Below are 25332 nucleotides of genomic sequence, written 5' to 3'. Positions count from 1 at the left end.
CTGAGGTGGGCGGTCGTCATAAATTAAGCTGACCGCGGGAGTTGGAGGGCCGCCAGGTGGGGACGCGGCGGACATCGAGAAGGCGCGCGAGGCGTCCGCTTCGCATCCGCGTCGGCGCATTTCTGCTGCAAATTTGGGTGGCAAATAGGTCGGCGCGGACGTGAAGCGGACGCGTTTTGCGAATGGGTCGGCACGTTGGGCCTCCATTTTTGTCCACGCCGATTCAAACGGACGACGGCGGACAAAATGGGTACCTGTGTTCGAGTTGCTCTAAGCACTTAGGCCAACTCCACCGCGCGACCCCAAATGGACGTCTGTTTTGCCCGGATTCTGTCCGTTTTGGGTAGGACAATGGGGTCGTGTCCGGGCCGTTCTGGGATACGGTGGCCGTACGCCCAACGCGTGGACGCATCCCGGTCGCATCCTGTCCGCGTACTTTTTTCTTTGCAAGCCCTTAAACTTTTTTTCATCATTCATTTTTGATACATGGGAATACATCACCAAATTTTGACTAGAAAAGCAAGATCAAAGAAAACAAGAACCAGAAGAATACATTTTAGAAGATATCCAACTTACATAACTGCTCCTGTAAGTTGGATTAGTGCTTTCTCGATGCATTCATTGTTGATCTGCAGAGGAGCCTCGATCTTGCGTGCTTCTTTCTTCTTCGAGTCTAAAGAAGTAGAGGTTGCTTCCTCGCATCTAGTCTCGTGTCTAGCCTCTAATCTAGCAACAGGTGCACTTATCTCATCTACAGCCTCTATGCTAGCTAAAAGTGCACGAACATCTACTAAATTGCGCTCTATCAATATATCGATGTACTCTTCTTCCCAATACCAAAACTTGCATCCATTCTACATAATAAAATTTGAAGTTAGCACAACTAGTCAAATCTAGAGCACAAACCGAAGCTAAAAAGAGCACATACCGACGGTGTAGATCCGAGCGGCTAGAGGAGGAGCCACTGCCTGCATGTGGCCTTGTGGCCCTGCCAGGGCCTTCCGGCCCGGTGCCCGGCCAGTCCATGGCGCGGCGCGGCCTCCCACAGCCGGGCAAGCTCAAGACCGACCGGATCCGACCCAAATCCGGCCGGCGGGTGCGCAAATCAGGTGGCCGTGGTTGGGTAGCTCGGGGGCGCCGAGGGAAAGGGGTTGGGCGAGCGCGCGACCGTGCTGCACAGCTGCAATGGCAGCGGCGGCGGCGGCGAGGAAAGAGTGGAGAAGAGTGAAGGGTGTGCGACCGAAGGGAGGGAGGGGGCGGATAGAAAAAGGCGCCCCTGTGCCACCGACAGGCGGGCCAGGGAAGGACACGCGCAGACGGCCCGCGTGTCCGTGTGCTGTCCGTTTCACCCTAAAAGCAGCGCAAACTTGGGCCGGGGATGGGTCGAAAGCGGACAGAAAACGGACAAAAATTCGTTTGCGCCCGCGCGCTGGGCCGTCTGGTTCGTCCGTTTTACCTAAACGGACGCGCGCGGACAGGATGGAGTCGCATGGTGGAGTTGGCCTTATATTATTTATCATACCGCCTTGGGCCTTTTGAAAGAAAATAACTTCTCTAGAAAGGCCGCAAACTCTACGTATTCTTTTCACTTTACTCGGTAGTTATACTAGGCCATTTTAGACCGGCGGTCACTCTCTTTCGAAATGAGTACTAAAAACTACTGTAGACGTTTACTGTTCATCAGGGCTCTGTCGAGGCATTTGCCTCCATCCAGATTTGGGGTGGACCGAGTTGAGCGCGCTCGCGCACCACCGGAGGTATGCTCTTGATTCCACTCACCTCCCCTCGTTGATCATCTCGACATTTCTTTCTGAACTTGTTCCTCCGCGTTCCTCTTTTTCGTGCCGTCCCAAATCTTGTCCCGAGCTGCGGATTCACGGCTTGTGGTTGTTCATCTTTGGTCGCTGCAGCCTCCCTGCACACAACCTGTTCGATGAAACGCCTCTGAGCTCTGACCCCACGGCGGAGGCTTCGGGCGATAGGAGCAGGATCAGCGCCCTCCCGGACGAAGTCCTCTTCCGTGTCCTGTCCCACCTGCGCTCACACGAAGCTGTGCACACATGCGTGCTGTCACGGCGCTGGCGAGACCTCTGGCAGTCGGTGCCCTGCATCGACGTGTCTTTCAACGAATTCGCAGACATGGCCGATGAAGACGAAGACGAGGACGACTTTGAGCCTGTGGTGCTGTTCAAGAAGTTTGTGAACCGTTTGCTGATGCTCCGCAGACCCGTTGACCTGGAGGAGTTCCGGCTCGAGTACAGCTTGCCCATCGGCACCGTGGACCTCAATGCTAACTCTGCGGATGCGAACCTATGGATCGCCCATGTGTTACAGTACAAGGCTCGGGCTGTCAAGGTTGTCACTCACAACGAATATTTGCAGCTCGTTCCTGCGGTATTCACTTCAAAGCACTTGAAAAGACTGCACATTTGCAATGCTCAACTGATCCGAGGTTTCTTTGAGCGCCTCAAAACGGGCTGCCCAGCATTGGAATATCTCTTCCTATCGGACTGCAATATTATGGACCACGAGATCATCTTCAACACACTGAAGGTTTTGACCCTCACCGAGGAAACAACGTTCTCATCTACACAATCTTCTATTTCTGCTCCAAGTCTCATTTCTCTGTTCATGGATGAGTGTCGTTCGGAGGCCAGGCTACCTATACTAAAAAACATGTCATCTCTAGAGACTGCATCAGTATTGCTTTCAGGAGGATATATCACAACCTGTGATGCTGATGGTATCAGGCAGTTTCTCAGGGGCCTCTCTGATGTTAGAAGTTTGGACTTCTACTATGGGGATAGACAGGTATGCTTCTTGATTTGACATCACTATCTGTGATGCCTCCAGTTTTTCATAGACATTGATCTTGAGATACTTATCCATACCAAAATCTGCAACCTAAGCATGTTTCTTTTCTTGCTGCCTTAGCCCTTCACAGTTATACTAAACTAGATGACCCGTTGCGCCAATGGCGCAAAGGCCGAGAGCAAGCTAACTATTGAAAGCGTGTGCATCAAAATATGTAGATACAGAATGAAACATATGGAAGTATGGATTGATGATAGATAGATTGTTGCTGATGATACATGTTTTCTAAGAAGCTTACGAACGATCATTAACAATGTTATGAGCAAGGCATGTAGATAGGCAGAGATACGTTAGACAGATGTATCGCTGGATGTTTAGAACAACTTCTTTGAGGCAGCTCTTCATAACTGCTATTCTTCGTAGCCTGCATTGCTCAGAGCAGAAATTCCTTCGATATCATCGTCCAGGCTCCAATAATAGTGGTTTGTTTGCTGGAGATCATATTCAGACTGTTGTTGTATCGCTAAGACGATCAGCAATATATGTTACCTGTGATAAAACATGATTGAGATTGTTGTCTTTGGAGCTGTTAAATGATATAAGGAAGAATATACTATCAGCAACTGTAGTCTATGATTTTGTATCTGCTTGTGTGTGTATGAATCTCTTGAAAGACATACAATTATCAGAGTAACCAAATTATATGTGCTGTGTACCTATCTCCAAAGAGAACAACATGACCTTAAAATTGCTCTGCTTGTAGTTTTGGTCAAGCAACAAGAAAACCTGGGATTAAGAGGTGCAGGTGTTTGGTCGGTGTTGCTAGTAGAAAACAAAAAGAAATTGTTGCTGATGCTATAGTATTCATCAAATCTGATTCTGAAGCAAACCTAACAAATTAACCTTTTTCCCTTCATTTTGACTGAATAATGCTGTTCTCTTATGATTTCATTTGTGCATCTGGTTTGCGAAGCAAGTTGAAATTGGTGGGCTGAACTAAAAAAAACATACTTGTGTAGCTGGATCCAAACAGTAGAATTCTGTTCATGCCTTCTGTAAGACCACCGTTACAGAATGGGAATAATGCCCAGAGTTTACTTTGAAGGGATTGGAGCGAGATTCTGGGAAGAGCTAACCTGAGGGTCAGCAGCCAAATCTTTGAGCTGGGGGGGGGGGGGGGGGGGGGGGGGGGGGGGGGGGGGGGGGGGCAGATCTCGCGGATGCAGTCGGCTGTTTGTTGCAGAGGAGCTATGGTTGGTGAGCGAGTGAAGGTCGGCTGTTGTTGTGGCGGGTGGATGGATAGGGTTAAGGCATCAGCATCTGCTTGTGTGGATAAATCAGGTGGCCCAGTAAACCGAGGCCCTCACCTTATTGATTTTAAGCCCATTTGCTAGCACACATGTGCACTGAAACATGCTGTTGGCGGCTGTGGTGTAAAGAATTTGAAAATCTAATTTGAATTTGTAATCTTCAGTAAGTAAACGCATACAGAGCCTTTTCATGTGGTATATATCTGGACTTATTTGAGCTAATATTCTTGATAGGGCAAACAACAACATTTGTTTTTACACCAAGACGTAGACATGAACAAATGTATCAGCTGACATGTATGGTAGAAGGCAAGCATTAATGAGCGAAGGCACTACAGGCATTGTTGAAACAGTAACCACTTTCTTAAAAGGCCCTAATAGCATGTCTATGTTTCATGTTAAAGTGAACAGAATGTAAAGTATGGCAATGGAAAAATAAGCAGAAGAAAGGGGTTGCAAGAATAGACATACCACTCAGGCACGCTCATTCCATTGCTTTGTCGCATTCTTTAGAGACAAACAGGATTGCACCCTTCCTCGTGTACCCCTTGTAGAATGTGGGATCTAGCTCGATGCACTTCTCGGTATCCTTCAGTACTTCAGGCATGGCACCTGTCTTGGTGTAACAGGCAGCCGTGTTGCCGTATGCCTGAAACATTGCCAATAGCTTAGCACTACAAAAGACTCCACATCACAACACCTACACTACAGAAGCATCTATAGACAATGGTCATCTCAAGGCTAATTCAAATGGCATACATGCAGTGTGAGATGTTATCCACATTACAACAGCGAAATAGCTTTACATAATTTTTTAGCTCAAGCAATTGTAATAAAACATCAAAAATTACCTTTGGATCCTTTGGGTTTCTTCTGAGCGCCTCAGTATAATGCTTCTGGTTCTGCTAACTCCAGACGTTTTTATGTCGTACTGCTAGTTCTCGAGTGTCCCAATAACTTGAAAAAAATCAACACTAATCTCTGGCTGATACCACACACGAGTTGTTGTTGCTGGTACAGGAGTTTAGGGGCAAGGAGAGTAGGCACACATGCTTGCTGGAGCTCTTTGGCAGCATAGCAGCGTAGCACAAACTCACGGAAAAACTCAAGGAAGATAAAGATATTACAAGAAAGTGATGCTTGTTCCCAGTGAGCAATAAAATATCGTATTTCAAATATTGTAGGTAGAACGGAAACATCACAAAGCAAATGCAGATATGAGATGGTTAACTAAATTTGATGTTTCACTGTTCTCGTTGGACAAAATGGCAATCCATAGAAACAAGGATGATCATCCGAAACACTTAAATGATGAAGAACATGAACTGAGATACATCATACATGCAACAGGGCATCACTTTGTCTCAAAAGAGGGGAATTGCTTGGTCAGCAAATATATTTATCTGCATAAATGTCCATGTTTGCACCCTGTACATAGTATATATACTACAGATATGTGTTCGATGGAAGATGGTTTCAGGGTCTTATTATGACAGCAAAAAAACTAAACAAACTGAAGTCGTGCGTTTCTCTTCAGAGAGGAGGCGAAAGGTCTAATTTGTTGCCACTGTTATGTCCATCTGAATCCTACCTATGGGATTGCAAAACAGAGGAACTCGACTCATGAATATGCAGTGTTATTCCTTCAATTTTTCTACTCATCAGGTCATCTCATCCCTTGCTACGACAGGCTGCTGGTTCATCAATAACACACTTCAGAGGAAGGCCCTGCAGTATTTTCACCCTTAACAAAATATTCAGTCAATCAGCCATGTGCATCACATAGTCCACGGCAATCTTTTTTGTGAAGAACAAATATAATATCTACAACAAGTTAATCGTGCGAACCAGTTTCAGCTATCAGGAAGTGAAGGAGAATTGTTCTCTGTTCTCTAGCCATCAGAACACAATACTAAGTCCTAACTGAACAGAAATATTGCCTCAATCTTAAACTCAGATGCTTTCTTTCATTGTTATAAGGAGAATCCCCAAATCTGTGCTAATTCTCTCTAAAACTGAATATAGGCCAGATCTGAAACCAGAGCCTGCCTAAGCACCATCCTCGGGATAACAGAAAATATGCATTGGGTGGAGTTTAGCAAGAACTAAAATCAACCAAAACAGTGTCTAAGGACGAAATATGGCACTATATTAGGATCCCGGGCATAGGCTCATGGCAACAGAAAAAGGAAAAATGGGGAGCAGAACGAATCTAGGTTGCAGAGAAAAAGAATTTCCAAACAACATGTATAGGGCACACTGAGCATATAAACAGCAAAAGTTCACTTCTGAATTTGGTCACACAACATAAAGAAATCATATTATTACCTTTAGGATTGGGGAAGCCAAAAGAAACAGGAAATAAGCGAATAGATAGAAATTCATCTGAACTGGTGGCTCTCCCATGACATTGGACCTGCAATTTGACCACAAAAATTGTAACTTCCAATATATTTGAAGAATACAAAAAGTCAAATCTCAAAGAAAACATGGATACTTTTCAATCATACTACTTTTATGCCAATGATAGCATGAATATGAAGAACAGTACGCCAGGGAATGACAAATCCATGTGTAAGAGGTCAACAATAAGCTCTGAGATTTGTGGGGTAACAGATGCATAGGTGGACCTCTAGAACCAGATATGATAACGAGGTCGTCAACGACAACTCACAGGGAAACACCAAAGATATGTTGTCTACCTAAAATTTCCAAACAAATTGTAGAGCTAGCTGAAGATACAACTAACAATGTGTGCACATACAAGAAACATATGCATGCCAATTCCAGATATTTGCATGAACCTAAGCAAAATATTACATGACCTTTTTATGAAATTTATACTATATAATGCTTAGGCTGTATCATTACCTGTTCCATTTCCGGCAAAAGAACAATCTGAACTCGGCCTGCAGCTTTATTCTGAAAAATGAGATCAATAATTTGTACGCATCGTACAATGAACTTTGTAGCTGCAACAAGAGGTTTGTGACCAAATTATTCACTTAAATGAGCAGAAGCACAAGCAAAATTTAATTTGTGGTCAGTATAGCAACCTGGTAGTAGAAATTGATTATGTGTTCTCTTTGCTTACGTATAAATGCAGTCTGCATTAAGAATAACAAGCAGGAAAGCCTTAGGATGGATACGCAGTAAGAATGTAGTAAATCTTTAGGAATCTCATGGTAAAATGAAGCTACAATAACATGTAGGCATGAAGAGAGCTAGATAACGGAATGAGTTTAGCAAGAAAATTATGCATGTTGTTAGAATAGTGAGAAACAAGTGACCAAGGGGCACGCTGAATATCTCAGAATGAATTAGAGCCACTAAACTATACATCTTACAGGGCTTCTGCAAATACAGTATCTATAGTTATACGACAGCACATAAAGTATATTCTAAAGCAGGCTGGGAGCATCCAAACATGTTTTCTTTGCCAAGAATTAAAAACAGAGTTACATCTGGATCTAGAATAGAAAAATATACCTCTAGGACAGCTCTACTCGTACAAGTTCTTGATTGCCTCTGCTGAGGACCAGACTGGATCGAAGTTCTAAGAACTGAAACCATGCTTAGTTAAAGTGGAAGTAGAGAGAGAGAGAGAGAGAGAGAGAGAGAGAGAGAGAGAGAGATTAATATTTACATTCAAAGACGTAGGACTGAATTTGCTGTTGGGGGGTCTGCAACTCATAGAATATGCATCATTTGCAATCTCCTTAACAACCCGGTATTGAAACTGTACAGATCAGCTGAACAAACAGATTATCCTGCAGGAAAGAAGAGGTCATCGATTGTTTCAACAAGTACAGAAACAAGCAAAGATGTCGTTGCGCCACCGCAGCTTCTACGTCGCCTCGTCCGGCCATGAGGGCGTAAATGACAGTGAGAGAGGATGGAGGCGAGGACGCGGGGACGGACCTCGAGGGTGGACGGACGGCAGCACGAGGGTCGGACAGATCCGGCCGTCTCTGCAGCCCACGCTTCTCCTGCCAAGGACGACGGCGATGGCACCATGGACCACCGCTGCGGCTCGAGCTCCTCCCGAGGTCGTCGCTGCACAGATGGAGACGAAGGCGGGGGAGGAGGCGAATTTGCGCCAATGCGAGGAGCAGGGCATAGGAGGGCCGTTCCTATGGACAGTATTAGCAAATACAGGACATCTGCATCAGCTTTAGCATGCCATTAAATTAAACAACAGGTTACAAATTCACTTCCAAACCAATGTAGCGTCTCAGATTTACACACAAAATCTAAACAATTTGTTCATCACCCAAATTAGGAGCTAGTAACAAAAATATAACCTACAAATTAATCACACAAATTAGAAGGGTAAACTGGAGTAGAAGTTAGTGATACGCAGGCATGGAAGAAAAAGAAAACAAATGAAAGAGGATCTTACCAGGAGCTTAGGTCCTTGATTTGGCTGTGCAGATGACAATGTAGTGCCGTCCTTGGTCGCTGGGCTCGGGCTCGTCCATGGCAGCAAAGCCGTCGGCAACTTGGATCCGTCCTGATTCGTCCCTCTCTGTTCGTCAGGGAGAGAGCACATAAGAAAGAGAAGGAGAGAGATCTGAAACAGGGGATTGGAGAAGAGAGGATACCATGGAGACGACGCCGGCGCCGACGCACCCCCGCTGGCAGGTTCCCCAGGCCCAAGTTGTGCCTCTACCGCAGCGAAGAAGACGCTGGTGGCAGCGTGCGGTGGGCTGCGTCGACAGGACGGCGCCCGGTGGCTGGGAGCGGCGGGAAGCACGGAGCTCGCCCTCGCCCACCATCGTGCGGTGCGGCAGCGACCCCGGCTCCTGCGATTGAGCACGGAGGGAGAGGGAGGGGACGAGGAGAGGCATGGGAGGAGGAGGTGGTGGAGGCGGCGGAGACGAGGCTGCGGCCGAGAGGAAGGGGGAGCGGAGGCGGCGGCGGCACGGAGAAGAGCTGCGGGATGAGGGAGAGGGAGGAGATATTTTCACAGGAGAGAGGGCTGACCATTCCTTGCGCGGTGAACCTTCACGTAGCGTCCAAGGAAACCCAGCCTCTGGTCGCTGGCCCCCACGGTCTTAGACCCCACCCGTCATCCTCTGTGGCAGCGGCCACGGATGTGAAAAAAAACCGACGGCTGGGCAAACGCCAGCGGCCAAAAAGTCACTGTCGCGACACCAGTAATTCGATCATGCGGTCAAAAAACACAGCGCGATCTCGATGGCGCTGCAACGGCGGGTGCTCTAGGAGGGTTTATATGTTCAATGATTCATTACATACATAAGTGCAAATCAAACCTCTTGATAGGATGAGCAATGTTGTCTGGTCTCTGCTCATTTGTGAATTCATCAAATTGTTAACAGAAATATCTTAGTTTTTCATAATATAAAACCCGACCATTTCATATTCATTCTTGGTACAATAACTAAGTTATAATGTAGCTTCAGCATACTAATGTAAGGTGTTTCAGCAATTGCTGAAACCATTATTGCTAACTCCTACAAACAGATTGGACCAATGCAACAGATTTCATGTGAAACAACCATGGCGTTTTAATCACATGTGCTCCATTAGTCTATCGAGGAACAAAAATGAGTACATCACTATCTATATGGTTATTTTTGGTTAACATGATCTCCGTTCGTGCTGTAATTTTTTCTACATCCAATGTGATTCAAAGCTATAGCAGTAAGATTTTCAACGGCACTGCGTCAGAAACGTAATCACATTTTGTTGACTCCCTCCTGGTATTTTTGGCAAGTTTGGTGGAAGCAGATAAATGAAATTGGAGAATATGGCATGAGTTTTATGTTGTGGCTTAATCATTTGAATCATTTGCAGCTGGAGATGGGAAATAATCACGGATGGTGCCCAACATTCAGCAATCTTAAAAACTTGACTCTTGATAGTTGGTGCGTGCATGCAGACTTCTATGCGCTGATAGTCTTCCTTCAGAACTCACCTAATCTGAAGAAGCTAACTCTTAAACTAAACGAGGTATATGGTCTTCTCCATAGCATTTATCCTTCAATGAATGTTGGTGCATGCACAGTAAAGATAAAACAGTTCTCTTTTATTTGCAAGCGACGATATCACAACGAGGTTGTATCTGCAATCATCGGCGAGCTGGAGGATAGATCGTTTATATGTGAACAGCTTGAGATTGTCGAAATCATATGCTCGGAGGGAAATGAGCTGCTGCTACTTGGGGTCAATCAGTTTTTGCTAGAAGAGAGTGGCATAAGGCCTGATCAGATGCGTGTCAGTCACCAGAACTAAGGCCGATGTGAGGTCCGATTGTTTCAGGTCCCACTACAGGTGAAATTACATGGAATCACTCATTGGCATGCCATAGCAGGCAAACATTTTCTCCCCTTGGATGTATATTCGCTAGCTCTGGTTTATTCGGAATGAACATAGCATGCGTGTTTGCTACCCTTGTCTTTTTCACACGGTAGAATCCTAGTGTTGGTTTTGAATTATGTTCTGCTGGCGGTGAACCAAAAGAAACGCATCGCTATCTTCCCATGTGATGCCATAGTTCTTCCGGGAGAACATTACACTGCATTTGACATGTATGCACAATTGCTCGTTCTGGTTGGAGCTTGGATGGCTCCATTGACACTTGTTTTGAGGGATGTGTGATGTTATTGATCTGAGTTGCATGGCTGATGGCGGCAGAAAATTTGATGCTGCATTTTTTTATTTTATTTTTTGCGAGATGATGTTGATGCTGCATTTTCTGCTGTTTCTGATAGAAAAATGTGTCATGTCAATCTTTGTAGTCTACCTTGTATGCAGTTCAACTACTCCCTCTGTTCCTAAATACTCCCTTCATTCCTAAATATAAGTCTTTTTAGAGATTCCACTATGGACTACATACAAAGCAAATGAGTGAATTACATTCCAAAATATGTCTATATACATCCGTATGTAGTTTGTGGTGGAATCTCTAAAAAGACTTACAATTAGGAACGGAGGGAGTATAAGTCTTTGTAGGGATTTCACTATGGACTACATATTGAGTAAATCTACATTCTAAAATGCATCTATATACATCCGTATGCGGTTCATAGTGAAATCTCTATAGAGACTTATATTTCCCTCTGTTCCTAAATATGAGTCTTTGCAGGGATTTCACTATGAACTACATACGGAGCAAAATAAGTGAATCTATATTTTAAAAATGCATCTATATACATCCGTATGCGGTTTATAGTGAAATCTTTACAAAGACTTATATTTAGGAACGAAGGGAGTATATGTGATATTCGTGTTAATCATGCACCCGTAAATTGCACTTCGCCATTTGTAAAACACAGTAATCCCTTCGTTCGGTTACATCCGCGTACAGTATATTATGCACACGTATACTAAGTCAACCTCTTATAACTTATAAGAAGCAAAAACCATCAACCGTTGCAAGTCTGGAAGAGATAATGAACAAGCATACGAGGAGGACGGCTGCAAAGGCACTAAAATGAAATGAGGGGTGGCTAACCACTGTCTGCGGACGCATCTGGTCGCGTTTACAGACGTTGAAGGGGTCTGGATAGTTAAAACATCTACAGCCGGACTCTCCACATCCGTCTCAAACGTCCGGATGAGCTGTCAGGTCATTGCCACGCAAAAACCGCACCGAACGGGGCTCCCTAGAAGGCCAGAACCAACCCAAACGCCCAAGATGTAAGACAACCCCATATCCAGCCCATATGTGGGGCTAATATGGGGAGGCCCGACGCGCCCGGACACTGTCGCCGCGTCGAACCGGCCCGCTATGGCCCGCGCCACCCCTATCACTACCCCCAATGAAAACCCATCCGCTCTGGCGAACCCTAGTCAAACCCTCATACCTCTCAGTCCTCTCGCCATCTCCGCTCCCCTCTATCTCCTCCACTTCCTCCCCCAATCTCTCCTGCCCCCTTCGCCATGGCCAGGTCCAGCCACGAGTCCGGCAGTGAAACCGATCCCATGGACTGGGACTGCCTCATGAACCGGCTCCTGCAGTGACGCGCTGGACACGAGGAGCTTGTGCTCTGCATCACCATCCAGCGCTCGCGGCTGGACACCAGGGGAGCTCGAGCTTTGTGCCGTCCGCCGACAGCTCCTCCAGGTCCCGCTGCCGCAATGCGGCCTGCGCTCACCCATCCCGCTCTGCACCACTCCAGATCCAGAGAAGGGCGGCCCTCTCCCCTTCCCTCTAGGGCCAGGTTCGCCCGGGCAGCGCTGGGTGCTCGTGGCTCCGGCTTCCGTGAGGATGCGGAATCCGGAGTCGGAGGCCAAGGCCGCCCGTCGCGAGCGGCAGTGGGCCGAGGCGGAGGCCGGCTCTTCCTGCCAACGTGCCCGCTTCGTCACCGTCGAACCAGAGGAGCAGCTCCTCTGCGAGGTAATGTGTTGTTCGCTGACCACGGCGGAGACAAACGCTAGGCGTCTCCGGCGCAAAAATGTGTAGGCGCTCCGACTCGAGATCAAAGCTTCAGAGCACCTCGCGAGGGAGAAGGAGACCACCAAGGCCAAGGCGGCACCCCATGCCAAAAAGCAGGTCTGTGTCATCCTCGCCTCTCCGGCTACATCTCGTCAGCGTCGGACAACGACACCACTAGCATGGACGATGACGACGATCCTCCCGCCGCGGACGTTTACACATAGGAGATGGCCCGTTGCGCCGATGACCGCAAGGGCAAGGGCCCGGCCAAGAAATGGTGATCTCCGCCTCCTCATCGTCTAGGTCTATCTCTATTTTGTATCTAGTTTAATCCAGCGAACTATGATAATAATTGGTTAGATGCCAACATTTAGCATTGCCAATACTTGGCAAGCCAACAATTGGCAATATCAAAAGTTGCTAAAAATTGGCAACTCCTTGTGAAGTTGACATGTAAACATGATAACCAACCAAGCACTAGCCAATATTTGGCATTTGGGTGCGATTAAGTTTGTCCAATGAACTATGCCGGAATCTATCTCTGTTTCAAGTCCGAGCTATTGTGATGTTGATCTACGTTGTTGATGCATTGTATGGGGAGACAAATGAGGTTGCTTGGTCACTGCTGGTGGACGTGTCCGCGGACGTATATGACCTATTGTCTACTACAACAAGGTGTGCCTTACTCTGGTGATGGAAGGGCGATGACGGCGGCGCGCCTTTGGCTCGCTTCAGTGCTTGTAGTCGTCGCTAGGTGGTCTACGGATCTGAATGTAATTTTTATTATTTCTGGTATTCGTTGTACTGCCATGATTGAAGATGAATAGATTGGATATTTTCTCGCAGAAAAAACAAAAACAAAAAACGTGGTTGTAGATGTTGTAACTTCTCCGGAAAGGCGTAAAGCATGGTCTACGTATTCTTTTCACTTTACTTGGCAATTACAGTACTCTGTTTGGAAATAAAGGCTAGACGCTTACTTTTCATCAAGGCTGTGGGCTGTGGCACTCGCCTCCACCCGGACGTGGGGTGGACGGAGTTGAGCGCCCTCGCGCACCACCGAAGGTATGCTCTTGATTCCTCTCGCCTCTCCTCGTTGATTCTCTCGACATTTCTTTTCTGGATTTGTTTCTCCGCGTTCCTCTTCTTCCTGCCGTCCCAAATCTTGTCCCAAGCTGCGGATTCACGGCTTGTATTTCTTCATTTTCGTTGCTGCAGCCCCCTGCACATCACCTGTTCGACGAAACGCCTCTGAGCTCTGACCCCATGGCGGAGGCGTCGGGCGACGGGAGCATGGAAGACAGGATCAGCGCCCTCCCGGACGAGCTCCTCATCCATGTTCTCTCCCACCTGCGCTCACGCAAAGCTGTGCAGACATGCGTGCTGGCACGGCGCTGGCGATACCTCTGGCGGTCGGTGACCTGCATCGACGTGTCTTTCGAGGAATTTGAGGACAGGGCTGCTGCAAACGACTTGGAGCGTGAGGAGGTGTTCAAGATGTTTGTGAACCATTTGCTGATTCTCCGTGAACGCGTAGACCTGAAGGAGTTCCATCTGCAGTACAGCTTGGTGGTCGGGGTCGGCTGCCTCAGTGCTAAGTCTGATGAAGCCAACCTATGGATCCGCCATGCGTTACAGTACAAGGCTCAGACTGTCAAGATAGGCAATCACAGCGAACCTCTGCAGCTTCTTCCCTCGGTATTCACTTCAACGTACTTGAAAAGACTGCACATTACCAATGCTCAACTGATCCTAGGTTTCTTTGACCGTCTCCGAAAAGGCTGCCCAGCATTGGAATATCTCTTCCTATCAACCTGCGACATTGAGGACCTTGACATTTTCTCCGACACACTCAAGGTTTTGATCCTCTCTGATGCTATCGGGTTCTCATTCTCATTTGAGCACGATGCCCAAGTCTCTATTTCTGCTCCAAGCCTCATTTCTCTGTCCGTCAAAGAGTGTCCTTCCGGGGCCAGGCTACCTATACTAAAGAACATGTCATCACTAGAGACTGCATCAGTATTGCTTTCAGAAGGAGATATCACAACTTGTGATGCTGATGGTATCAGGCAGTTTCTCGGGGGCCTCTCTGGTGTTAGAAGTTTGGATTTCTATTATGGGGATAGACAGGTATGCTTCTTGGTTTTTTGTAGATTACATTGATCTTGAGATATTTATCCATACCAAAATCTGCAACCTAAGCATGTTTTTTTCTTCTTCTGCCTTAGCCCTTCCAAGTTATACTAGATGATCCATTACATAGCATAAGTGCAAATCAAACCTCTTGATAGGATGACCAGTGCTGTCTGGTCTCCACTCATTCCATTTCGTATGCTCATTTGTTGATTCATCAAATTGTTGACCAGAGTATCTTAGTTTTCTCATAATATAAAACTAGTACAATGACTGAGTTATAATGTAGCTTCAGCATATACTAATGTGAAGGGCCTCAGCAATTGCTGAAACCATTATTGCTAACTCCTACAAACAGATTGGACCAATGCAACAGATTATCATGTGAAGCAACCATGATGTTTTAATCACATGTGCTCCATGGCTCTATCGATGAACAAAAATAAGTATATCATTGTCTAATATGGTTATTTTGTTAAGATGATCTCTGTTTGTGCTGTGATTTTTTTTCTTTCATATCCAGTTTGCTCAAAGCTATAGTTCTAAGATTTTCAACGGCAACCAATCAGAAACGTAATCACATTATGTTAACTCCCTCCTTATATTTTTGGCAAGTTTGGTTGAAGCAGAAAAAAGAAATTGAAGAATACGGCATGGGTTTATGTTGTGTCTTAACATTTGAATCATTTGCAGCTGGAGGTGAAAAATAATCACGGATGGTGCCCAACATTCAACAATCTTACAAACCTGACTCTTGATAGGTGGTGCATGCATGCGGACTTATATGCCATGATAGTCTTCCTTCAGAACTCACCTAATCTGAAGAAGCTAACTCTTAAACTAAACGAGGTATATACTGTCTTCTCCATTGCATTTATCCTTCAATGAAAGTTTGTGCATGCACAGTAAAGATAAAACTGTTCCCTTTTAATTGCCAGCCACGATATCACAACGAGGTTGTATCTGCAGTCATCGGCGAGCTGGAGGATAGATCGTTTACATGTGAACAGCTTGAGATTGTCGAAATCATATGCTCGAAGGGAAATGAGCTGCTGCTACTTGGGTTGAATCAGTTTTTGCTAGAAGAGAGTGGCATAAGGCCTGATCAGATGCGTGTCAGTCACCAGAACTAAGGCCGATGCGAGTCATCCGATTGTTTCAAGTCCCACTACAGGTGAAATTACATGGAATCACTCATTGGCATATCACATGGCAGGCAAACATTGCTTCCCCTTGGATCTATATTCGCTCGCTCTGGTTTAGTTGGAATGAACATAGCATGTGTGTTTGCTGCCCTTGTCTTTGCACACAGTAGAATCCCATAGTGTTTGTTTTGAACTATGTTCTGCGGCCGGTGAACCAAAAGAAACACACCGCTATCTTCCCATGCGATGCCATAATTCGTGTGGGGGAAGATTACACTGCATTTGACATACATGCACATGGCTCAAAATCGCCTTTTCATGGATGTGTGATGTTATTGATCTGAGTTGCATGGCTGATGACTGCAGAAAACTTGATGTTGCCTTTTCTGCTGTTTCTGAAAGAAAATGCTTCTTGTCATGTCAATCTTAGTAGTGGTACCTTGTGTGCAGCTCAACTTTATGTGATATTCGTGTTAATCATGCACCCTTAGTGTCGGAGTAAATGACCACGGGTAGCCTAACCGACTGCCCCTGGTTCTTCTAAAAAATTATCAGGCCTTTGGGCCTTCAAGCACTCCAAGCATTGAGCCGCCTTCCCTGGCCGGCTACCTCTGAAGCCGACTCCCGGAAGGCGACCCAGCCTCAGCAACCTTTCCCCAGGACAACTACGGGGTGGCCGACTTCAAGAAGCCGGCCGAGACCACAACCACCAAAGCTACACCCACATAACGGTGACAAGACGGGGTGTGGCCACAGTGCGGCCCACTACCCCCGAGGCCCGAGGCAGGCATGGCCACAGGAGGCCGTACGGGATGACCGTCCCCTGTTCGGCTCGGCACTGTAGCCATGCCAGCCTCAACGTCATCCACGACCGACTCCTGTACGGCCCGCGGGCGGCGGGCCCCTTCTGCCAAAGAGAGGCGCAAAGGCGGCCCGGCCTCCCCCAGTCGGACGGGGGTGTAGCCGGCCCCCAGAAGTCGACTACTCCCTTCCTCGAAGCAGGAGCCCCATTAAGGAGACAAGACGAGGTAAGGCTACAGTGAGAGCCCCCGAGGCGGCCCACTGTAGCCACGCTTACCTCGACAAAGCCCTCGTCATCAGAGGCGAGGCTACAGTAAGCAGCCACCGACAAGACCCTAGGCGGTGGGGCCGGCTTGTCGACCAAGAAGCCGGCAGCCGGCGGGACCCACCAGTCGGCGGGACCCAACAGCCGGCGGAGAAGCCGGCGAGCGTAGACACTGACGGTTGGGAACAGTGCCCAGCCGGATTACCATTGTATCCCCGGGGGTAGGCCTATATAAACCCCCCGGAGCACCCATGCAAAGGGTGAGCTTCTGAACACAGCACACACACCATAGAGATAGAAAGAAGCAAGAGCTAGCCTTGTTCTTCTTCTCCCTTGATCCCAACAGCTCTAGGAGCGATTGTAGCTACCTTTTCTTGATCTAGTGATCATGCGGAGACCCCGCAGAGCAGGACTAAGGGTGTTATCTCCTCGGAGAGCCCCGAACCTGGGTAAGATCCGCCGGCGTGCATGTCTTCGCCTCATCCCGTTTCCAGGCACCGGCGATGTCTTATTGGCACCCACAATGATAAGCCATCCGTTGGCATATGTCGCACCAACCACCCGACATTTGGCGCCCACCGTGGGGCCAGGTGCACCGTCGTCCGGAGACCTGTTCTGGACGGGAACCCTTTTCCTCCCCCGCGAGCGCAGCCAGCCTGCTGCGCCCGATGGCGTTTGCCTCGACGCGCTGCAAGGCGTCGACGACGCCTGCGCTGCGAGCTGCCTCGCCGATCTGCTTGGCGAGACTCGCATCTCCGACGAGCCTGCGTCCGACGCAGGCACGGACTACCCCGAGAGCCGCCTCGTCAGCCTCCTCGACTAACTTCACGTCTCCAGCGAGCCTGTTACAGATGTGGAGTCGGTCGGCTCCACCGACCCGATGCTTGTCGACTCCGACACAGCATCGCTTGACGCCTACCCCTCCGACGTGGTGGTCTTCGACGACCCTCTCCCTCGAGCTGACAGCGGCAGCAGCGCTGTCACCGAAGTGCTGGTCATCAGCCACGTCGCCAACTCGGGCGAGAACGCCCACGACGCCCTGCAAGCGGCGATGCACGACCTCTCCGTCCCCATCCCGGCCGATGCCGACGCCGAGACCCTGGAGGCACGCCGCCTCGCCCTCATCGCGGAGGGCCAGAAGATAGCCTCCATGAGACGCCTCACCGAGGCCCACCAGCGCGAAGTCAACCGCGCCGCCTTCGGTACGCCGCCGCCTAGCGGCCCGAGCCGAGCCGGCTTCGTCCAGAAGCGCGGCGCGGCCGTCGCCAGCATGCTGGGGGCAGATCGCCCCGTCTACGCCACCCCGCTCGAGAATCTGCGAGCCGCTCAGGCGGCTGCAGAAGAGCTCAATGGGCTGGGAGCCGATGAGCTCCCCTACATGACAAGACGGATCCAGCAGCTGATCGACGCGGCTGCAGAACGGCACGAAGCCGGCGCTCGTGCTGATAGTCATCCCCCGCGCCGAGAGCACGCCGCAACGTCCCGCTCGCCGACTGCGAGCGGCGCACGCCAGAAGAAAGACAAGGAGCCGGCTGCCAGCCGCAGCCGGACTCGCATCACCATCGAGCGCGACGCGGAGGGCCGCCCTCGAGCAGTAGAGCACCAAGGAAATCTGCCTCCTCCCCCGCCTCGAAGAGAAAGACGCCTCACTCCGCCGCCTATCACACACCCGACTCTTGGCGACCGACTCGGCCGCCGAGAAGGAGTCGGCGAGAACGACGCCCGCCACAGGATCGACCGCCTTGCTCGATCCTTGGCGTTAGAAGAAGAAGACGATGTCGGTCCGCCATGCTTTGGCCCCCGCATCCGCGACGAGCCCTTCCCCAAAGGGTTCTCGCTCCCCAGAGACACGCCCAAGTACAACGGCTAAGTGAAGCCGGAAGATTGGCTCATTGACTGCTCCACGGCCGTCAGCGCGCACATGGCTCAATAGCCTCAAGCCCTACAGCATCAACAGTTGGCTGGACTTCACAGAAGTCTTCGTCCGCAACTTCACCAGCACCTACAAGCGGCCTCCCAAGCCTCGCCAGCTCTCCCTCTGCGTCCAAGGGCCTAACGAGTCGACCCGCGACTACCTCACGCGGTGGGCCGAGCTCCGCAACTCCTGCGAGGGGGTGCATGAGGTCCAGGCCATCGAGTACTTCACCGCCGGGTGCCGAGAGGGCACCCTCCTCAAGCACCGACTCCTCTGCGACGAGCCGGCCACCCTCGACGAGTTGCTGGTCACCGCGGACAAATACGCCACGGCCAACTCCTCAATGAAGACCGAGCTGCGAGTAGACGCCTCTGGGAAGGTGATTGCTCCGGCTCCCAAGACGCCGGCTGGCGACCCCAATCGGCGCCCTTACCAGAACGATCACAAGCACAAGGCCCCCATGCCGGCTTCCTCCAGTCGGCAGGTGGCCACAGTTGAAGACGAGCAGCCCGAAGAACGGCCCGCTCCCAAGAAGAAGGGTGGCAGGCCGGCTTGACAGCCGTCTTTCTCCTACGAGCAAGCTCTCGACGCCCCCTGCAAGTTCCACAGCGGCGCGAAGCCGTCCAACCACACAACCCGGAAATGCCATTGGCTCACCCACATCACCAAGGGCGAGGGGATGTTGCTGCCACCGCCTCCCGGTCCGCCGCCTCCAGCCCCCAGCAGCCGGCAGCCCGGCCGGCAGTCGGCGCCATCCAAGACGAATTCCCCGAAGAGCACGCCGCCTACGTCGTCTTCACCAGCCAAACCGACGACAAGCGCAGTCGGCGCAGACAACATCAAGAAGTTAATGCGGTCGCCGCTAACACCCCCGAGTTCATGCACTGGTCAGAGAAGCCAATCAGCTGGAGCCAGGCCGACCACCCAGAGGTGATGCCCTCTCCTGGCTCCTATGCAATGGTCTTGGACGTCACCCTCGCAACGGAGAGGCGAGCTGCCAGATTTTTCCGCGTCCTGATAGACGGCGGAAGCAGTATCAACATACTGTACCGCGATACCATGGAAAAACTGAACATCAAAGCGAAACAGCTCATGCCGAGCCGCACCGTCTTCCATGGTATCGTCCCCGGCCTGTCTTGCTCCCCAATCGGCAAGATCAAAATGGATGTTCTCTTTGGAGACAAAGATCATTTCCGTCGAGAAGCAATATGGTTCGAGGTAGCGGATTTGGAGAGCCCCTATCATGCACTGCTTGGCCGACCTGCTCTGGCCAAGTTCATGGCTGTGCCCCACTACGCCTACCTAAAGATGAAGATGCCGAGCTCGAAGGGGATCATCACGGTAGCCGACGACTACAAGAAGTCCATCGAGTGCACCATGGCCAGTAGCCGGCTGCCCGAGTCCCTCGTGGTGGCAGAAGAGAAGAAGATGTTGGAACGGGTTGTGGCCATGGCCGGCAAGCAGCCGGCCTTGTCCCCCAACCCCAAGGATTGTGATGCGCAGGGCTCCTTCCAGCCTGCCAAAGAGACGAAGAAGATACCTCTGGACCCGGAGAACCCGGAGAGGTTCGCTGTCATCGGGGCGAACTTGGACAGTAAATAGGAAGGCGAGCTCGTCGACTTCCTCCGTGAGAATCGAGACATTTTCGCATGGTCCCCAAAGGACATGCCGGGTGTCCCGAAGGATTTCGCCGAGCACAAGCTACATGTCCGAGCTGATGCGAAGCCGGTCAAGCAACCCCTCCGCCGACTGTCAGAAGAGAAGCGAAGAATTGTGGGAGAAGAGATAGCCCGGCTCCTTGCCGCTGGCTTTATCATGGAAGTGTTCTTCCCAGAATGGCTTGCCAACCCAGTTCTGGTTTTGAAGAAGAATAACAAGTGGCGTATGTGTATAGACTACACCAGTCTGAACAAGGCCTGCCCAAAGGATCCGTTTGCTCTGCCACAGATTGACCAAGTGATAGACTCCACAGCCGGATGCGAGCTGTTAAGTTTTTTGGATGCGTACTCAGGGTACCATCAGATCAAGTTGGACCCAGCTGACCGCCTGAAGACTGCCTTCATCACACCCTTTGGAGCTTTCTGCTACCTGACTATGACATTCGGCTTGAGAAATGCCGGTGCCACTTTTCAGCGTTGCATGCAGAAATGCCTCTTGAAACAACTCGGCAGAAATGCCCACGTCTATGTAGACGACATTGTGGTGAAGACAGAGAAGCACGGCACCCTGCTGGAAGACCTGAAAGAAACATTCGCCAACTTGCGCCGATTCCAAATCAAGCTCAACCCCGAGAAGTGCGTGTTCGGGGTGCCAGCCGGCCAGCTGCTAGGCTTCCTGGTCTCCGAACGCGGCATCGAATGCAACCCTGTCAAGATCAAGGCCATCGAGAGGATGGAGATTCCCACCAAGCTGCGAGATGTGCAGAAGTTCACCGGCTGCTTAGCCTCCCTGAACCGTTTTATTAGCCGACTAGGAGAGAAGGCTCTCCCCTTGTACCGACTCATGAAGAAGTCCACTCACTTCGAGTGGAACGACCAAGCCGACCAAGCCTTCCATGAGTTGAAGAAAATGCTGACCACTCCGCCTGTCCTGGCTGCGCCGACTGAAAAGGAGCCCATGCTCCTCTACATCGCCGCGACTAGCCGAGTCGTCAGCACTGTTGTTGTGGTCCAGCGCCCGGAAGAAGGCCGAGCCCAGCTAGTCCAGAGGCCGGTGTACTATCTCAGCGAAGTGCTGTCCAGCTTAAAGCAGAACTACCCGCACTACCAGAAAATGTGCTATGGGGTATACTTCGCCGCCAAGAAACTGAAGCTCTACTTCCAAGAGCACCCCATCACGGTCGTGTGCACTGCCCCGCTCGCCGAGATCATAGGCAGCCGGGATGCATCCGGCCGGGTGGCCAAATGGGCCATTGCGCTGGCGCCTTACACAATCTTCTACCAACCCCGCACCGCCATCAAGTCCCAAGCACTGGCCGACTTCCTCGTCGACTGGGCCGAGACCCAGTACTTACCGCCGGCTCCCGACTCTACCCATTGGCGGATGCACTTTGACGGGTCCAAGATGCGCACCGGCTTGGGAGCCGGCATCGTCCTCACCTCTCCCAAAGGCGACAAGCTCAAGTACACGCTGCAGATCCACTTCGCCACCTCCAACAACGTGGCCGAGTACGAGGCGCTCGTACATGGGCTCCGGCTAGCCAAAGAGCTCGGCATACGCCGGATCCTGTGCTACGACGACTCAGATTTGGTGGTCCAGCAATCGTCTAGCGACTGGGACGCCAAGGACGCGAACATGGCGAGCTATCGATTCCTAGTCCAGCAGATCAGCGGATACTTCGAAGGGTGCGAGTTCCTTCACGTGCCAAGGGCCGACAACGACCAAGCAGATGCCCTAGCACGGATCGGCTCCACCCGACAAGCCATACCGACTGGCGTCTCCCTCCAGCGCCTCCTCAAGCCGTCCATCAAGCCGTCTCCAGAGTCGGATTCCATCTTCGTACCGCCTGCACCAGATACAGCCGGATCCGACTGGAGAAACCCCGCAGGCGGCACGGGGACTTTGACAACTGGCCCGGGGACTGCCGTAGTCGCACCCGGCCCGGGGACTTCAGAACCCGGACCGGGGACTGCAGCAGTCGGCCCGGGGACTGCAACAACACAAGAAGCAGTGGCCGACTCCAACTCCACGCCACCCAACCCACCCACCCGAGTCATGGTGGCTACATTAACAGAAGAAGAAGTCACAGCTCCGTCATGGGCCCAGCCCATCCTCAAGTTCCTAGTCAGCAGAGAGCTGCCGGCTGATGAGATCTCAGCGAGACTGGTGCAACGACGAGCCGCAGCATATACAATAATCAACAGAGAGCTTGTGAAGCGCAGCGTCACTGGAGTCTTCCAGCGTTGTGTCGAGCCAGAAAAAGGAGTGACAATCCTCAAAGACATCCACCAAGGCGAATGCGGCCACCACGCAGCCTCAAGATCCCTTGTGGCCAAGACTTTCCGCCATGGTTTCTTCTGGCCGACTGCCTTGGAGGATGCTAAAGAAATAGTCAAGAGCTGCAGAGGATGCCAAGTTTTTAGTTCCAAGCAACACCTGCCGGCTTCTGCACTCAAGACCATTCCCCTCACCTGGCCTTTTGCCGTCTGGGGACTGGACATGGTGGGCCCTTTCAAGACAGCCCGCGGCGGCCTGACACATCTACTTGTTGCTGTGGACAAGTTCACAAAGTGGATCAAAGCAAAGCCAATCAAGAAGCTGAACGGGCCGACTGCCGTGACATTCATCACTGACATCACTACTCGGTATGGCATGCCGCGCAGCATCATCACCGACAACGGCACGAACTTCGCCAAAGGAGCACTGGCACGTTTCTGCGCGACGCAGGGCATCCGACTGGACCTAGCGCCCGTTGCCCACCCGCAGTCAAACGGCCAGGTCGAGCGAGCAAATGGACTCATCCTCTCCGGCATCAAACCCCGACTGGTTATACCACTGGAACGATCGGCCGGCTGCTGGCTCGATGAGCTGCCGGCTGTCCTCTGGAGTCTGCGCACTACACCCAACAAATCAACCGGCTTCACTCCATTTTTCCTCGTGTATGGTGCCGAGGCTGTCATCCCAACAGACATCGAGTTCGACTCGCCTCGGATCACCATGTACACGGAGGAGGAGGCCAAAAAAGCAAGAGAAGACGGCGTCGACCTACTGGAAGAAGGCCGGCTGTTAGCACTCAGCCGGTCCGCCATCTACCAGCAAGGGCTGCGCCGCTACTACAACCGCAAGGTCAAGCCAAGATCCTTTCAAGAAGGCGACCTTGTGCTCCGGCTGATCCAGCGAACAGCCGGCCAGCACAAGCTCTCGGCCCCTTGGGAAGGCCCCTTCGTCGTCAGCAAGGCACTCGGCAACGACTCCTACTACTTGATCGACGCACAAAAACCAAGAGCACGCAAGAGAGATGACTCCGGCAAGGAGTCGGAGCGACCATGGAACGCAAACCTCCTAAGACGATTTTACAGTTGAAAGCAGTATGTATCATGCTACCCCTTTTTGTATTAAGCACGAACCAACAGGCCCCCCGAACAGTACTCGGGGACTGCCTTTTATTTATCTATGAATGACGAATGTCATATCCATGAATGTATTATTACATTTGATTTCTTGTCTGGCACCGGGTTCGACTAGTCGGCCCGGGGACTGGCCGCCTTAAGCTATATTAAAAGTTCTACCTGAAGTCAGAAAAGTAGTGTGCCGGCTCCCGAGTCCTCTCTTGTTGCAAGTCACAGCTCGAAGAACCGACTGTCCGACTAGCAAGAGGCAAGGCAGAAAGGATGCCCACACGAAAAACGGCTAAGGACCAACGAACTTATATAGCAAAAGGATGGCCCCCAAACACGCCTGCCGGCTGTCAGAACAGCCGGCTGGCCGGCTTCCTAAACACTTAGCTTTAGTCCAGCAAAGCTAGAGTACTTCCCCCCCAATCGGCCAAGCACTCCTCCAGCCACAGATTGCAGAGCAACTGTTGGACTGGGGAGGCGGCAACCAAGGGGGGGCGGCAAAGGAAAAAGCGGAAGGATAAAAAGCAAAGTACAAGGAAAGGCCAGATGCATGCATAAGTTATATATACATATAAGAAGCCCCCTACAGGCTGGCAACAGACATCAGTTCGAATACACCCAGTGGGTGGAATTGGGCAGACTTAACCAAACATTGTTCCAAAAGTAACAAGACAGGAAAACAAAAGATGGCAGACTAGGGCGCGACGCGGAAGCCGAGCTGGTCGGTGGAGACGGCCTTGCCGGCTGAAGGAGTGGCCGCCTAGCGGGTCTCGGCTTGGCCACCACCAGTGGCAGGCGACGCACTCGCACGCGACGTAGTGCTGGAGGCGCGGTCAGGCTGAGGCTGGTCGGCTGCTCCACCAGCCGGCTCGGCGTCTTCACCTTCCTCCTCCTCCTCTTCGCCCTCGTCGCTGGAGTCAATCTCCTCCGCCGAGTCTTCACCGTCCGCCGGGTTCAGCCCGAACCACTCCTTCGGCTGGGCGACACCGTTGTTGTCTACCTCGGGGGCGAAGACACTGGTGTCGGTGTAGTCGGCGATCGCCGAAGCCCGGCGGATGATAGCCGGTCGCGCCGGCTCCAGCTCCGTGTCGGCTTGCTGCCGCCAGGTAGCCAGCTGATCCAGGCTCAGGCCGGGATACCAGGCCTTGACGAACTCCAGCGCGCGCCTGGCACCGGAGCGAGCCGCCGAGGCCTTCCAAGCCTCGAAGCGGCCGACTGCCACCTCCAGCCAGTCGGCAGTCCAACTGGGGGTGCGAGGAACCACTTGGCCGGGCCAGAGGGCGGCCAAGACTTGCGCCCCGGCACGCTGAAGCCGACGGAGCAGTCGGTGAGCCGGCTGGATGCGGGCCTAGATCGCCAAGAGCTGCTCCTCCAGCGAACGGTCGGCGGTTGGCGAGATCTCAAAGCCAGCCTGCCTTCGCGCTTGGCGACGGGCCTCGATGGTCTGGTTGGCGGCAGTAGAATAGCCAGGGAAATATTCTGCGCAAG

At 51.0% G+C, this 25332-nt stretch overlaps 2 protein-coding genes and 1 long non-coding RNA gene across 20 annotated transcripts; 2 read left to right on the top strand and 1 right to left on the bottom strand.

The window, feature by feature from the left end:
- The first annotated feature begins 1636 nt into the window (after positions 1 to 1636).
- Positions 1637 to 10762, top strand: LOC109736280 (FBD-associated F-box protein At4g10400). The gene is made up of 4 exons (XM_020295503.4): positions 1637 to 1757; positions 1911 to 2811; positions 9945 to 10100; positions 10188 to 10762. Exons 2-4 carry the CDS (start codon positions 2140 to 2142, stop codon positions 10380 to 10382), a joined length of 1023 nt encoding a protein of 340 aa, XP_020151092.2. The 5' UTR covers positions 1637 to 1757; positions 1911 to 2139; the 3' UTR covers positions 10383 to 10762.
- LOC109736261 (uncharacterized) lies at positions 3041 to 9102 on the bottom strand. Of its 18 annotated transcripts, none has more exons than XR_002226364.4 (11): positions 8729 to 9102; positions 8527 to 8652; positions 8046 to 8257; positions 7771 to 7894; positions 7614 to 7687; positions 7181 to 7231; positions 6996 to 7096; positions 6453 to 6540; positions 4976 to 5868; positions 4596 to 4773; positions 3041 to 3363 (listed from the first exon to the last, which is right to left on the bottom strand). It is a non-coding gene; the product is annotated as an uncharacterized lncRNA (long non-coding RNA). The 18 variants fall into 18 exon arrangements; XR_002226366.4 differs by having other exon boundaries at positions 4976 to 5852; XR_002226363.4 differs by having other exon boundaries at positions 4976 to 6540.
- A 2723-nt stretch (positions 10763 to 13485) lies between the features above and the next one.
- LOC109736262 (putative F-box/FBD/LRR-repeat protein At1g78760) lies at positions 13486 to 16129 on the top strand. The gene is made up of 4 exons (XM_020295486.4): positions 13486 to 13593; positions 13747 to 14658; positions 15355 to 15510; positions 15600 to 16129. Exons 2-4 carry the CDS (start codon positions 13795 to 13797, stop codon positions 15792 to 15794), a joined length of 1215 nt encoding a protein of 404 aa, XP_020151075.1. The 5' UTR covers positions 13486 to 13593; positions 13747 to 13794; the 3' UTR covers positions 15795 to 16129.
- Positions 16130 to 25332: the final 9203 nt, after the last annotated feature.

This window comes from Aegilops tauschii, chromosome 7 (genome assembly GCF_002575655.3).
Source record: "Aegilops tauschii subsp. strangulata cultivar AL8/78 chromosome 7, Aet v6.0, whole genome shotgun sequence".
NCBI classification, from domain to species: domain Eukaryota; kingdom Viridiplantae; phylum Streptophyta; class Magnoliopsida; order Poales; family Poaceae; genus Aegilops; species Aegilops tauschii.
The sequence above is the reverse complement of the archived record's forward strand: the minus strand, read 5'-3'. Positions and strand labels throughout refer to the sequence as shown.